Source organism: Trichosurus vulpecula, chromosome 9 (genome assembly GCF_011100635.1).
Source record: "Trichosurus vulpecula isolate mTriVul1 chromosome 9, mTriVul1.pri, whole genome shotgun sequence".
NCBI classification, from domain to species: Eukaryota; Metazoa; Chordata; class Mammalia; order Diprotodontia; family Phalangeridae; genus Trichosurus; species Trichosurus vulpecula.
The window spans coordinates 28,872,751-28,887,923 of record NC_050581.1 but is presented as its reverse complement, the minus strand read 5'-3'; the positions used below and the strand labels follow the sequence as shown (position 1 = coordinate 28,887,923).

Here is a 15,173-nt window from a genome sequence, read left to right as displayed (position 1 = left end):
TACTTAACCCAAATTTTACAATAAGGTACTGTAAACAATCCATAAAAGAAAAAGAAAAAAATTCAGACTTACTCTATGGTACAAACAGAGGACCAAAAAATTTTTACATGGATTTTCCAGATCGCAGGAGGGCCTTGTCCCTAACTCCCAAATGTGGAAGGGATAACTGTACTGATAAAATTTGCCTGGCATATGTAGATGCTTTTAAAAATTTTACCTCTGGGAGCAGGTAAGTGGTGCAGTGGATAGAGCACTGACTCTGAAGTCAAGAGGGCCTGAGTTCAAATCCAGGCTCAAGACATTTAACTAGCTATGTGACCCTGGACAAGTCTCTTATCCCAAATTGCCTCCAAAAATAAAACAGAAAACTTCAGCTCAGATGCTTTTTTTCTTTTCCAGCTGTATCAATGCCCCATGGGATTGGAGGTTTGAAGTAGTTATAATACTTTTGACGATTACCTCTTAGGTGATGACCTAAATAGAGTGCTGACATTTAAAGGTTAAGGAACCCTGCAATACCATGTGCCTTTTATACAGAAAGGAATGAAGGGTCCTACCCTCTACCTTGAGCAAGTCTGCCTTTAAGAAAGCAGAAATATCAGAAAATCTATATGCTTCACAAACCTTGAAGTACCATATAAATGCCAGATATACTGCTATTTCCATCTTGTATTGTTCTTTATGGGAAAATCAATTTTATTTAAAAATTAATAAAGTCTTCATAAGAATATAATAATAATACATAGTAATGGACTTTTTACTTTTATAATTTAATAAAAGATCCTAGGGGCAGCTAGGTGGCAGTGTGGATCAAGCACTGGCCTTGGAGTCGTAGGACCTGCGTACAAATTTGACCTCAAACACTAGCTGTGTGACTCTGGGCAAGTTATTTAACCCCAAGCTGGTTTCCCTACCCCCCCAAAAAAGCCTGTGCTTTCTTCCTCTTGTCTCTTTCCTGTAGACATGGAAGGCAGCATACCATCATGCCTTCAAATATCAACTTCCAAGCAAATATCTGGGCCTTGAAGGAGGAGGGCTGCACTCACATTATAGTGACTACTGCTTGTGGCTCTTTAAGAGAAGAAATTCAGCCTGGAGACATAGTCATAATTGACCAGTTTATTGACAGGTAAGGAGTCATTTTTTTGTTGTCTTTTTTTTTTTTAAGAAGTTTCAAACTCTTATAAGATCATGAGCCCTTAGTGAAGAGGTAGATGATGTTTGGAGTTGGGTTGTCTGGAAAGAATTCAGGGGGCAGAGGTTCTCTTAAACGAGAGAGCTTTATTGTTGCAAAAGTGGTGGGCTAGTCCTTAGGAGCACTAGCAACCTGAGATAAGATAGGGGCTTACTTTTATACTGAAGTTTTCAGCTCTCAGCTAAGGTGGTGGTGGGGGTGGTGGTATGCGCCTGCATGGGCAGTTAACCACAGGGAAGGATGTCAGGAAAGGGGAAGCAGGTGTATTACAAAACAGTTCATGGATGTGGTCACAAGGCAGGGAACTTAACTTGCAACATTCTAGGATATGGGCACAAACATGAGAGATAGTCACATACACAAAAAATAACAAGGTTTTCTTGTCAACAGATAGAGCCCCCTGTTACTGGGCGTATTTAGATTTAGGCAAGGCTCTCGTTGTTCCACAGAAGTTAGCCACATCACTTAGGTGGTATGTGAAAAAATTCCTTTCCTCTCCTGGATGGGTGTAATCAGGCTTGAGTAGTCATGTTTAAAATGCAGGTGTGGGGCAAGGAACATTTTAGGGTGTTAAAAAAAATAGTGCCGAGAATTCAGGTGCAACTGTTATGACCTCGTGCCCTGGCAGTAGGCAAAGTCCTGAGGCTCTACTGGATTCCCAGAAAGGGTGGGGAGGAATTGGAGGACCAAATGTAGACAATAATGGTGACTTCAGGACATAAAAGCATTGGGTGTTAGGTAAATTGGATAAGGAATGAGCTTGATTAAGCTCAATTCTAGAACTGGGATAGATATTGATCGTTTAGCTATAAATAATTACCGACCTATGTCCCAAACCCTTTTGTCCTCTTTAGTTAAAGTAGATTTGGCAGGACTTTTGCTGGGCTCTATTTAATGACTTTTTAAGGGGTGGTTCAGAAAGATGGGTGTCTTGAGGTGCCTGGGAAGAAAACAACAAGAACCTGGAACAGTTTCTAAGATTCCTGAGCACAAAGGGCCCTTGACTCCCTTCAATTCCAAAATGACCGTTTTCATTGTTATAATTTAAAAACCTAGCTGCCTAACTAGCTGACTGGTTCCTTTTTCATTGATCTTGTCAGACTTAGAGTGTAGAAAGTTTTCTAGGTGAGTCTTGTAGCTTCTCAAAACCATGTTTTTAATTTATTTCTACAGTGTCTGGCTAATGGTGGAGGGCTTAATAAATGCTTGATAATTGATTGACTATTGAAAAGTTTGCAAAGCCAGAAGTCTCATGCTCTTGCCAGGCCCCATGTGGCCTTGAGGCCACAAGTTCCCCGACCCCTGTCTTAGCCCAACCTTTTTGTAATCCATGCTGTCATCAAATTTGAAATGGGGAGATATAAAGGGTCCTTCAGACATCTACTTCCTGCCTGCTACTCCTTGATTTCCATCTTTCTTGAGACAGAAGACCTAGATTCAAATCTTGACTGTATGATTAGGAACAAGTTTGGAAGGGACCTCTTCTGTTTTCCCAATACCACTGTATTAATATCCGTCCTTATTATCATCTGCCTCAACTTTTGCAATGCAGTCGCTTCCTTATAGGTATTTTTTTCCCCTTCAATCTATTCTTTATATTGCTGCTGGAAAATCTTTTTTATTTATCTTTCTTGTCACCTCACTGTTGAAAATCTCCTAGGTTCAACTTGATCATACCACTCCTGTCTTCTATTCAATAAACTCTATTAATTTCAAGATAAAAAAATAAAATGCTTTGTTTGGCAATCTCCTAAGGAATGAGATTGGATCAGGACATTCCACCTCTTGAAAAGGATAGTTATTGATACATCCCTTGAAGAATATAGAAACTCTTTTACCTCAGAGTCAAGGGAGGAGCCTGTGTCTTAGGAAAGGTGAGTAAGAGAGGAGATCACAGAGCATATGTTTAGCATGGCATAGTAGATGGAGTGATGAAATTGGAGTTAGGAAGATTTGGGTTCAAATTCTTCCTGAGAAGACTTGCTCTGTGACCATGGGCAAAATACTTAACTCTCTGAGTCTCATTTCCATCTTTTTTAAAAATTGTATTTTATTTTTAATTTAAGAAATAAAACAAGCATTTCCATAACATAGTAGAATTTTTTAAAAAGATAATTGCAGATGAAACTGTAAATCTGTTTATTTACAACTTGCTATTCCTTTTGAATATATCATAAAGTTATCATGTAACTTTTTTCTTCCCTCCCACTCCTCCCCCCACCCCCCCAGCCCCAGAAAAGCTACCATTAGCCACAAATACACACACATGTAAAAGCTTTCTATACATACTTCAATTTATCAGTTCTTTCTCTGGATGTAGATAACATCTTCATAGGTCCTTCATAGTTAATTTGGTTATTTTTAGTAGTCAAAATGACTTAGTTGCTCAAAGCAATATTGCTGTTACTGTATATAGTGTTCCCTTGGTTCTGTTCATTTCACTGTTAATTATTTCATACGAGTCTTTCCATGCCCTTCTAAGATCATTATAATTATATAGCCTTCAGTTTGGTGGGGGGGTTGGAGGGTGGGTGGGTGGGTGTGCCAGAATTACGGTCAGGAATACTTAGTACTTACATATCTTGAGGCTCTGGGCAAGATTTTTCTGTCTTCTTAGAGAAACAAAACTTTCTTAGAGTGACAAAAATCAGAGGACTTGAAATATTGATACACATTTTAGGATTTTATCCCCAGAGTACTGTGATATATAAAGATGAAGAGATTTTGTCTTAGTCCCACAGAAGGGGATGAAAACAGATCTGTATTCTCAAGATGCCCATTTCACAGGAATGAGCATTGTGTATGCCCTTCCATGTAGAAGCTTTCAGAAAGAGAGTGGCCACATCAGATTTATATGACCTCAAAAACATTGAAGTCTCACAGCCTATGTTGAGAGTTTTTATATTTTGAACATCGGTCCTCCATCTCATTCAACATTCCAAATTATAAAATGCTAAAAGAGTGTGTGTGTGTGTGTGTGTGTGTGTGTGTGTGTGTGTGTGTGTGTGAGAAATAGAGCTAGATGAATGAGGGTGTGGCTATCATAAATTTGAAGTTATGGAAAAATTTCTTAACTGATATTTTCAAATGAGATTAACCATTTCTCGTTTCTAATTATGATTGATGAAGCAGGATTAGGTAAAGCATATACGTGTCAGAAACTCAGATAACAAAGGACTGTGTTGTCTTTTCATCCTCCTACTGTCCTCTCTGCACCCCTCCCCCCCAAAAAAGAAAAAAAAGCCTTCATAAAGTTGCTAATTTCACAGTAGCAAATTTCTTGAATTGTTCCAGTTCCTAGCATTCCTTTGCTCCAGTTCCTAGCATTTTGGAATCACCATAATCCAGCATATTCCTTTTAAATGGTAGTGACTTTTTTCCCCTGGCTAGAGCTACGTATGAATACTACTTGGTCATGGAGGGTTATAATTCATTTATTTTTTTAAAAAATTTATTTAGTATATTTAGTTTTCAGCATTGATTTTCACAAGAGTTTGAATTACAAATTTTTTCCCCATTTCTACCCTCCCCGCACTCCAAGATAGCATACACTCTGGTTGCCCCATTCCCCAGTCAGCCCTCCCATCTGTCACCCCACTCGCCTCCCATCCCCCTTTCCCTTCTTCTCTTATAGGGCAAGATAAATTTCTATGCCCTATTGCCTGTGTATCTTATTTCCTAGTTGCATGCAAAAACTTTTTTTGTTGTTTTTGAGCATCTGTTTTTAAAACTTTGAGTTCCAAATTCTCTCTCCTCTTCCCTCCCCACCCACCCTCCCTAAGAAGGCAAGCAATTCAACATAGGCCATAGGCCACATGCGTATCATTATGTAAAACCCTTCCACAATACTCATGTTGTGAAAGATTAACTATGTTTTGCTCCTTCCTAACCTATCCCCCTTTATTGAATTTTCTCCCTTGACCCTGTCCCTTTTTGCAAGTGTTTGTTTTTGATTACCTCCTCCCTCTGTCTGCCCTCCCTTCTATCATCCCCCCTTTTTTATCTTCTTCCTCCTTCTTTCCTGTGCGGTAAGATACCCAATTGAGTGTGTATGGTATTCCCTCCTCAGGTCAAATCCAATGAGAGCAAGATTTACTTATTCCCCCTCACCTGCCCCCTCTTCGCTTCCTGCAGAACCACTTTTTCTTGCCACTTTTATGCGAGATAATTGACCCCATTCTATCTCTCCCTTTCTCCCTCTCTCAATATATTCCTCTCTTATCCCTTAAATTGATTTTATTTTTTTAGATATCATCCCTTCATATTCAACTCACCCTGTGCCCTTTGTCTGTGTGTGTGTGTGTATACCTACATATATACGTACATAGACACACATGTGTGTGCGTATATATATATGTATACACATATATATGCATATTCCTTTCAGCTACTATGATATTGAGGTCTCATGAATCATATACATCATCTTTCTATGTAGGAATGTAAACAAAACAGTTCAACTTTAGTAAGTCCCTTATGATTTCTCTTTCTTGTTTACCTTTTCATGCTTCTCTTGATTCTTGTGTTTGAAAGTCAAATTTTCTATTCAGCTCTGGTCTTTTCACTGAGAAAGCTTGAAAGTCCTCTATTTTATTGAAAATCCATGTTTTGCCTTGGAGCATGATGCTCAGTTTTGCTGGGTAGGTGATCTTTGGTTTTAATCCTAGCTCCATTGACCTCCAGAATATCTATTCCAAGCCCTTCGGTCCCTTAATGTGGAAGCTCCCAGATCCTGTGTTATCCTGATTGTTTTTCCACAATATTCAAATTGTTTCTTTCTGGCTGCTTGCAGTATTTTCTCCTTGACCTGGGAGCTCTGGAATTTGGCGACAATGTTCCTAGGAGTTTTCTTTTTGGGATCTATTTGAGGAGGCGATTTGTGGATTCTTTCAATTCTCCTTGATAATTTCTTGAAAGATGATATCTAGGCTCTTTTTTTGATCGTGGCTTTCAGGTAGTCCAATAATTTTTAAATTATCTCTCCTGGATCTATTTTCTAGGTCAGTGGTTTTTCCAATGAGATATTTCACATTGTCTTCCATTTTTTCATTCCTTTGGTTCTGTTTTATAATATCTTGATTTCTCATCAAGTCACTAGCTTCCACTTGCTCCAATCTCATTTTTAAGGTAGTGTTTTCTTCAGTGGTGTTTTGGACCTCCTTTTCCATTTGGCTAATTCTGCCTTTCAAGGCATTCTTCTCCTCATTGGCTTTTTGGAGCTCTTTTGCCATTTGAGTTAGTCTATTTTGTAAAGTGTTGTTTTCTTCGATATTTTTTTCAGTATTTTTTTGGGTCTCCTTTAGCAAGTCATTGACTTGTTCTTCATGGTTTTCTTGCATCATTCTCATTTCTCGTCCCAGTTTTTCCTCTACTTCTCTAACTTGCTTTTCCACATCCTTTTTGAGCTCTTCCATGGCCCGAGACTAGTTCATGTTTTTCTTGGAGGCTTTTGGTGTAGGCTCTTACACTTTGTTGACGTCTTCAGGCCGTATGTTTTGGTCTTCTTTGTCACCAGAGAAAGATTGCAAAGTCTGAGACTGAATCTGAGTGCGTTTACGCTGCCTGGCCATGTTCCCAGCCAAGTTACTTGACCCTTGAGTTTTTCGTCGGGGTATGACTGCTTGTAGAGCAAAGAGTACTTTGTTCCAAGCTTGAGGGGATGTGCCGTTGATTTCAGAGCTATTTCCATATAGCCTGCTCTGCCACCCCAGCACTCCTCCTTCCTCAAGACCCACCAACCCAGACCTGATGCAAATCTTCAGCAGGCTCTGCACTCCTGCTCTGATCCGCCACTTAATTCCTCCCAACAGGTGGGCCTGGGGCCGGAAGTAACTGCAGCTGTAGTTCTGTAGCTGCACCTCCCCACTGCGCTGCCCCTGGGGTGGTGGCCGAACCCGAACTCTGTCCCCTGCTGCTTTTCCCACTAACCTTCTCTGTTGTCTTTGGTGTTTGTGGGTTGAGAAGTCTGGTAACTGCCACAGCTCACTGATTCAGTGTGCTAGGGCCTGTTCTGCCCGGCTCCTGTTCTGGCTGGTCCTGCTGCCTCCCATGCTGAGCTCCCCTCCACTCCGTGCGCGATAGACCTCATCCAGCGACCATCCAGGCTGTCCTGGGCTGGATCCTTGCTTCCCTCTGCTATTTTGTGTGTTCTGCCGTTCTAGAATTTGTTCAGAGCCATTTTTTATAGGTTTTTGGAGGGACGTGGTGGGGAGCTCACTGCTTTCCCGCCGCCATCTATAATTCATTCATTTAACAAGCATCTATTAAGTGGCTACTTCCACAAGGCACAAAATATTCCCTGCACTAAAGAAGCTTACATTTTAGCATGTATATATAGAGGAGAGGAACGGAAGAGAATAATAGATACCAAAAAAAGGTAATTTTTTGAGAGGTTCCAGAAACACTTAACAGCTGGTTTGAATCAGGACAGGTCTGTGAGTAGAGGTGACATTTGAGCTGAACCTTTAAGGATATTAGCAATTCTGAGAGGCAGATATAAGTAAGGAGTTTATTTCAAGCACAGGCAACAATTCTGAGAGGCAGAATTTGTGTACAGGCACTAGCAAGGAGGTCAGTCTGAGTAAAATACAGAGATCATACAGGAAAGTAATACGTAATCTATCTGGAAGAAGAATGTTAAACGAGAATATAAAGCAATTTAAAAGATACAGAGGAGTTTGTATTTTATCCTGGTGGTAGTAGGAGGACTTAGAAGCTTCTTAAGGAGGGCAGTTGGAACTGTACCCAAAGAATATCAGTTTGGCAGCTGTGTGGAAAATACCCATAGACTGCTATCCCAAGGCAAGGCCAGACTCTTCTCTCTCCTTCAGTTCTAGATGAGCTGGCCTGAATATGATGCTCTAGTGAGGCAAGGGCCTGCCCTCCCACCCCACCACAGTCCACAAGGGTTTGAGAAGCTAATAATTAATGTCTCCTACAAGGAGCTCTTGTGGTCCCAAGAATCTTCTTCTCCTTTTTCAGTTTACTGGGCTAGATTTGCCCCTTATAGCATAGTTCTTTATTGTTATATCATTCCTTTCTCATTTTTTGGTAGAGACGACCTTAGTAGTACTTTGCCCTAGTTCGTTACTTCTTTTTTTGGGGGGGGGGGGAGTGGGGAGAAAGGTTATTTCCAAGATTATTTTCCTTTTCTAAATAGGGATTTTAAGCCCAGTGGGATTAGTAAACGTGTTTTACAGGGATTTTCCCCACTACCTTCATGCCTTTGCTAACAAAAATGCCAGAGTATTTGTGTGTACAAGTTCAGCCACTATTAGGAATTTCCATAAGTACAGAGACTGGTTTTTCTTTCACTTACCTATTGGACTTCAAGTGAAGATGATATGTACATGCTTGTTTTGTTTCCAAAGTTTGACTCAACTTTGAAAGAATTACCTCTCCAGGATGATTACCAGCGTTTATTAAGTGCCCGAAAAGCACAGTTATGTCCTGAAAGCACAGTGATAGGTTCTGGGAATGTAAAGAAAATCAGAAATAGTCCCTGCCCTTAAGAAACTCACAGTCTAATAATAAGACCATGTTTCTGAACCTATTCTCTAAGCAAAGATTTATCCTGTAATTCTTCTCTTACTTCTTTTCTTCACCACAGCATGGCCCTGTATTAAGATGTTTGTCGATGCTTCTGAACTTTCTTTGACATTTAATTATTGGTCAAGAAGAAGCTGTGTGAATGATTTGTTTTTGCCAGCTGAGGAGTTCTGGTTCTTGAGTTTCTCATAATGGCCTCACAACCTGCCAAAAAATTCATCCTGATAGCTTCCTCATGTCAATCATACTTTTGTCCTCTGAGCCAAATGAGTCCACTCTCTTCTACAAGATAACTTTTAAATATTTGAAAACAAAATTCATGTCGCATGTGCCTCTTCTTCTATATTATTTGCCCAGTTCCTTTGACTTATGCTAATATAGCATGATTTTAAAATTTAGGTGTCACCAGCTGCTAGTACTAGCTTCAAAAGTCCCACTTCTGATACTTAGCGGCTTTATGACCCTTGGAAAGCTACTAACCTGCCAGTGCCCCAAACTGTCTTAAGACTATAAATTGCAATGAAAGTATTGACCTGAGTTGGTAAAGGAAATTCCTTACTGGGAGTGCACTATATGGAAGAAATCACAGGTCTAGCCACTGCCCCCCCCCCCAAAAAAAAATCCTTCATAAAATATGGCACCCCACACTGAACATACCTAATCCTCAGTTTCCTCACCTGTTAAATGAAGAACATTTTATCTTACTTAGGCTGTGAAGACAGTATTTTGTAAATTTAAAGCACTTCTCCAATCTTCTCTGACTCCCTGTGCCACCAAAGGTACTCCCCAACTTGGGGATGAAATGGTCTGAAATCATGAGTTAAATCTGGATAATAACTCCGGGTAGTGGTCAAGGATCCCAGTTTCTGTCCCCTGTGATGAGTGTCTCTCCTCTTCACCATACTGCCTAGATTTTTCTCTTAAAGAAATAAATCAGTAACAAGGTACTCTCTGAAGCCAAAGGGTAATAGGAAAGATTTTAGTGTTAACTCTGACATATACTACTGCATCTTACCCTTTTACAGTTGGTTTGTGGCCTCTGAAATATATCTTCCGTGTCCCCAGTGCTCAACACTGCCTTGTGTGTAGTGAGTGAATGCTTGGTGACACTCATTGAATTAGATTTAGTTTCTTTTGTTGATGTTCTTTCCATTGTGTGTTGGAGATGAGTTGGGGTATATGTGAATTTGGGAGCTTTACTCAAAAATATCTAATAATTCTGGCCATTGCTTCCCCACTACCACCAGTACACCATCCTCTCAGTTGAAATCCTACCTCTTACACTTACTACCTGTATTACTTTGGACAAATCATTTAGCTGTCATGGGGCTCAATTTCCTTATCTGTAAAAATGAAGTGGTTGAACCAGAATTCCTCTGAGGTACCTTCTGACTTTGGTTCTGTTATCTCATCATCCTTTGAAACTTTTCTGTCCAAGGTTACCAAGGATTTCTTCATTGTTAAAATTGTCCTTTTCTCAATCCTCATCTTCTTTTACTTCTCTGAGGCCTTTGACACTCTGAACCTTCTTCTTCCTAGATACTCTGTGCTCCCTTGGCTTTCGTAACATGCGCCTACTTGTCTGACTGTTACTTCTCTGTCTCCCTTGCTGGGTCGTTCCTTTGGCCTACTTTCTAATCATAAATGAGCTGTTCAGCAGTAGAATAAACCAGCTTCATGATGTGGTGAGTTTCTTGTCACTGCAGATGTTCAAATACAGTCTGAGTGTTAAATTTGGGGGGATTTTGCATAGGAGATTCTTGTCCAGGGTGTGATTTGGACTAGCTGACAATTTCTGAGGTATTTTCTGACTCAGATTTTATCTGAAGGTGTGACTAACATGTTTTTTGCTTAGGAGTATGAGGAGTAAGAGTTCCTTTTTACATTGTACTTTTACTACTCCATCCCTTCAGAAGTAAGACGTTTTTGTTTAAAGTTAAGAAAAGCTTTTTAATTTGCCTTATCAGAGTTTATAGGTTATAATTCATTGATTTTTTTCCACAGGCTGGTAGAATACCTTCTAATCCTTAAAAAGTCGTAGGATAATAGATTTGAAATTGGACAGTACTTAGAGACCATCTTATTCAAATGTACAGTTTTACAGATGAATAAACTGAGGCCCAGGAAATAGCCTGTTTATAATTCTTTTTTCAATTAGTGAAAATTTTGTTTCACTCATATTCCCCTTAACAAGTCTCCAAAGAAAATTGTCCATGAGAGAGAGAGAGAGAGAGAGAGAGAGAGAGAGAGAGAGAGAGAGAGAGTGTGTGTGTGTGTGTGTGTGTGTGTGTGTGTGTGTGTGTGTGTGTTTGTGTTTGTGAATCTGCACTGAAGTCTCCTACAGGAAGTGGGTAGCAAGTTTTCAGGAGTCCTCTAGAAATGTAGTTACTTTTTTCGTTGACCAGAGTTCACAAGTCTTTCAAAGTTGTTTGTCTTCACAATATTGCTGTTACTGCATAAACTGTTCTGGTTCTGATCAGTTCTTTCTGCATCAGTTCATACAAGTTAGAGATGTGTTGGAATCGGTTCAAATTTGCTCAAAAGCTGATTTTAAAATTTTCATTGTGAATATTTACACTGGAAAATCAGCCAGTGATACAACTCAGACCTGATTTATTGTTTTGCTGATTGTCTAAACTTAAGAAAGGGATGAATAACATGTTAAAAATGTAGATTAACATTGTGTGTCATACATACATTTTTTCCCCAGAAGAGCCAGTTGTTAAACATAAAGTAGCTTACCCTGACATAATTCTTCCCAGTTTTCTTTAAAACTATGGTAGATACCATCTGAGTTTCAGTTCTTTGCCACTGTTAGGAATATTTCTGTGCATATGAGTACTTTTCCTCTTTTTTTGCTCTCTGGGGTATAGACTGTTATGTTGAAACATATGCACAGTTTTTTTAATTTTTGAGGCATAGTTCTAAAATGCTTTCCAGAATGGCTGGACCGGCTCACACCTCTACCCACTGTGCACCAGTGTTCCCATTTTCTCACAGAATTCAGGACAAATGTTGAAAGAAATGAGGTGGGATACTGGAAAAAGCACTTAGAAGGACCGGGTTTTTTTAAACCCAATTCTTCCACTAATTAGCTCTATGACCTTGAACAGTTCACCTAATCTACAGGAGTTAGTGTCCTTGGCTTTGAAACAAAGGGTTTGGGCAAGATTACTCACACATACAGATTTGTCTGTTTTGAATTTATCTCCTCTTCAAAGAATGTGACTTCTTAAAAGTATTAATTATTAAATGAATGGTTTGGGTGATCTATTTTTGTTTAAAAATTCTTTTTAGTATACTTACTAAAAAGTCCCTCTTTGTAAATGTTTAATACTGGAGAACTATGTCATTCTCTGCTCTTTTCCCAATTGTGTCATAAGCTTTTGAAAACACTTCCCACTAATACCCTCTGAATAGCATCACAAACAACACATATACTATTAATAGTCTGGACTTTAATTGGTGGCAAGGGGAGGGAATCAAAGCCCAAATCACTTTTTTCTATGTTCTTTTCTTCCTCTACTCCCTTAGCTTCCTCTTCTCCCACCTCACACAATTATTTCATTAATTCACACTTAAACTTTCTTGATTTAGAAAAATGTTTCTTGGGTTGGGGGGAGGGGTGCGTATGTGAGATTTCTGGTTGTCTGAGTTTTCCAGTTCATTGAAAGGCAAACCTCTTTTGTGTTGACCTTGCAATAGGAAATTTTTATAGAATGTCATGTTAGATTTTCTTAATTTCATTGGTGTAGGGAATCCAAATGAGTAAAGTCCTATATTAGTGATCAGTGAGGTTAAAGTTAATCCAGAGTTTACTGCCCTACAGTCAGATGCGGTTAAGAAAAAGGACAAAGAGGTAATTGCTAGGTCAGAAAGGCCAACATTGGTTAAAATTCAGATGCTCCCATTTAGTGAAAAGAGTATTGGACTAAGCCCTAGGCTTAGACCTGTGTACTAAGGAGTACCATCTCAACCAATTGTAATGGGCTGAACTTAGAATCAGGAAGACCTGGGTTCAGATAACCTTCGGTATTTACTAGCTGTATAACCATTGGCAAGTAACTTAGCATCTCATGTCTTCCAGCCTCAGTTTCCTCATCTGTTAAATCCTGACAATAATAACTGTAGTACCTGGATTTTAAAGCATTATATGAATGTCAGGTACTGTCATCAACACCTCTCCCCTTCCTTCCTCTTATCCTCCAGTGTAGATTCTGTAGAGAGTAGGTATACTGGAGGAAGAATATCGATAGATACCCAGTTTGTCAAAACCCAGAAAGGTGCCACCAACAAAACAGTGGTCTCAGGTGTCTATATACAAATAGAATAAAGTATGACAGACAACGTGGGTTAGTAGTAGTGCTTACCCCTGTGGTTTTCAGGTTCCCTTTCATTCATTCTGCTGCAATAGCACTCCTTTATTGAGGACTTTCTTACACTCATTAAATCTAGCAGCCCTTCTTCAGACCTTGTTCTTCTTGATCTCGGTAATATTAACCATGTCAGCTATCCTGTCTTTGCTACTCTGTTCTCTTACTATTTTGGTACATTTAATTACAAGTTCTTCTGTTTCACTGATTATCTCTTTTGGGACTCTTCCCCCCACCCACTAAAAATAGGCTTTCTCCAGAGTTTTAGTTCCACATTTCCAAATGCTTGCAGAATACCTCCATCTAGATGTCTACTCTACCTTCCCCATAACATCCAAAGCTGCTTCTCTGCCTGCTATATTAGCAGTATCCCACATTTACGTTTTAAGACTAGGTAAGTATGATCTTTGAGTCCTCCTTCCCTTTCCCCACATCCTGTTATTCTTCCCTCGATAATAGCTCTCAAATGGGAATGGAAAAGACACCACCCTTGTCCAGTCTCCTCCATTATTACCTCATGCCTGGACTATTTTCAGAGCCTCGCATCTCATCTTTCCCTTCCTCCGCCCCCCATTTAATCATTACTGCTGCATGTATTGCCACTTTCTGCCTAGACTACTTCCCCCACCATTTCTCTTTGTTTAAATGCTACCCATCACTTAAGGCCCAGCTCAGAAGCATTCCTTGGTCATTCTAAGTAGAAGCAACTTCTCTCTTCTAAGAATTTCTTTAGCATATGCTACCTTATATTCTATATGTGTGTGTGTGTGTGTGTGTGTGTGTGTGTGGATATGTATTTGTACATCTGTTTAATATATATGTGTAAATGAATGTGTGTTTGTGTGCCTATGTCTGTGTGTATCCATCTTTGTATCTCTAATGATGCTTAATTCATTTTCTTGCAGCTAAGATACATTTGTTAGATGAGTGAATAACATAACCTGTTGCCTATTTGGTACTCTCCAAGTAAAAAAACTCAACAAACATTTATTAAATTACTACTATGTGGAAAGCACTGTGTTAGGTACTGGGGATACTGAGACAAAAAAAGAGACATATCTTGCCCTCATGTATGGAGTGGGGGTCGGGAACAGTTGGGCCACAGCTACTACAAGCATACCACTAAGTACAAAGTAATTTGAGGAGAGAGAAAGTATTAGCAACTGGGAGGATCTTGGAAGACTTCACAGATGAAGTGGTAGGTCCCTGAGTTGATATCACCTTAAAGAAAGACAGTGATTCTGAGAGGCAGGATCAAGAACTGAGTTTATCCCAGGCCTGGTGGACAACTTGGGTAAATGCAAACAGCTAGTAATCAGCTGGGCTGGAGTACTGAGTCTTTGAAGGAGGATGATAAGGAAATAAGTCTAGAAAGGTAGATTAGATTAGGCTTTAAATGCCAAGCTGAGGAATTTGTATTTTATCATGGAGGAAATTGGGAGTAACTGAAGGTTTTTTAGTAGGAAAGTAGCATTAAGTCTTGCCCTTGTGCATTTTAAATTACTGTGATAGAAACTGTGCCAGTGGTGAGGCGCTGTGTTAGGTTCTAGGGACACGAGGTTTTGTTTTTTTTTTTAATGGTAGTAAGCATCATCTTTTATCAACAACAGCACTTACTGCAGGTTTCCACATAGCAGGTTCTTAATGTTTTGGGAATGAATGAAACACGACTGGGGGTAGAATTATCTTCTACCTAACTGTCATCTCCCTACCCATATTACTGTTTCTTTCCTTGGACACTAATGGAAGAAGAGACCACAGTCCCTTCCCATCTGGTTCTTAAGCTCTCCTTATGAGTAGCAATTGTTTCATACTTCCTACTTGTATCCACAGTGCCTGGCATATAGCAGGCACTTTGAAAATACTCGTTGGTTGACACACTCTGCACCCTTGTCTGTTCTGGAAATTGTAGACGCCTAGAGCTTTGGCCATTTAAAGTGTAGAAGAAAGGGGGGGAGAAAGAGAAATGAAGAAAATAATTTCCTAGTGGTTTGATTTTATAAACTTGGACAAGAAGGCAGTAAGGATGGACATGCTACCTTCAGAATAATTCCACA

The 15,173-nt window shown here is 39.6% G+C and overlaps 1 protein-coding gene across 1 annotated transcript in view; it reads left to right on the top strand.

Annotated features, from left to right (window-relative positions):
- The window catches only part of LOC118831978 (methylthioadenosine phosphorylase), a 58,115-nt gene that overhangs the window by 19,050 nt on the left and 23,892 nt on the right, over positions 1 to 15,173 (top strand). Inside the window, exon 4 of the mRNA XM_036739460.1 lies at positions 962 to 1,129. Within this exon, the coding sequence (XP_036595355.1) occupies positions 962 to 1,129 (168 nt within the window). The remainder of the gene's footprint in view (positions 1 to 961; positions 1,130 to 15,173) is intronic.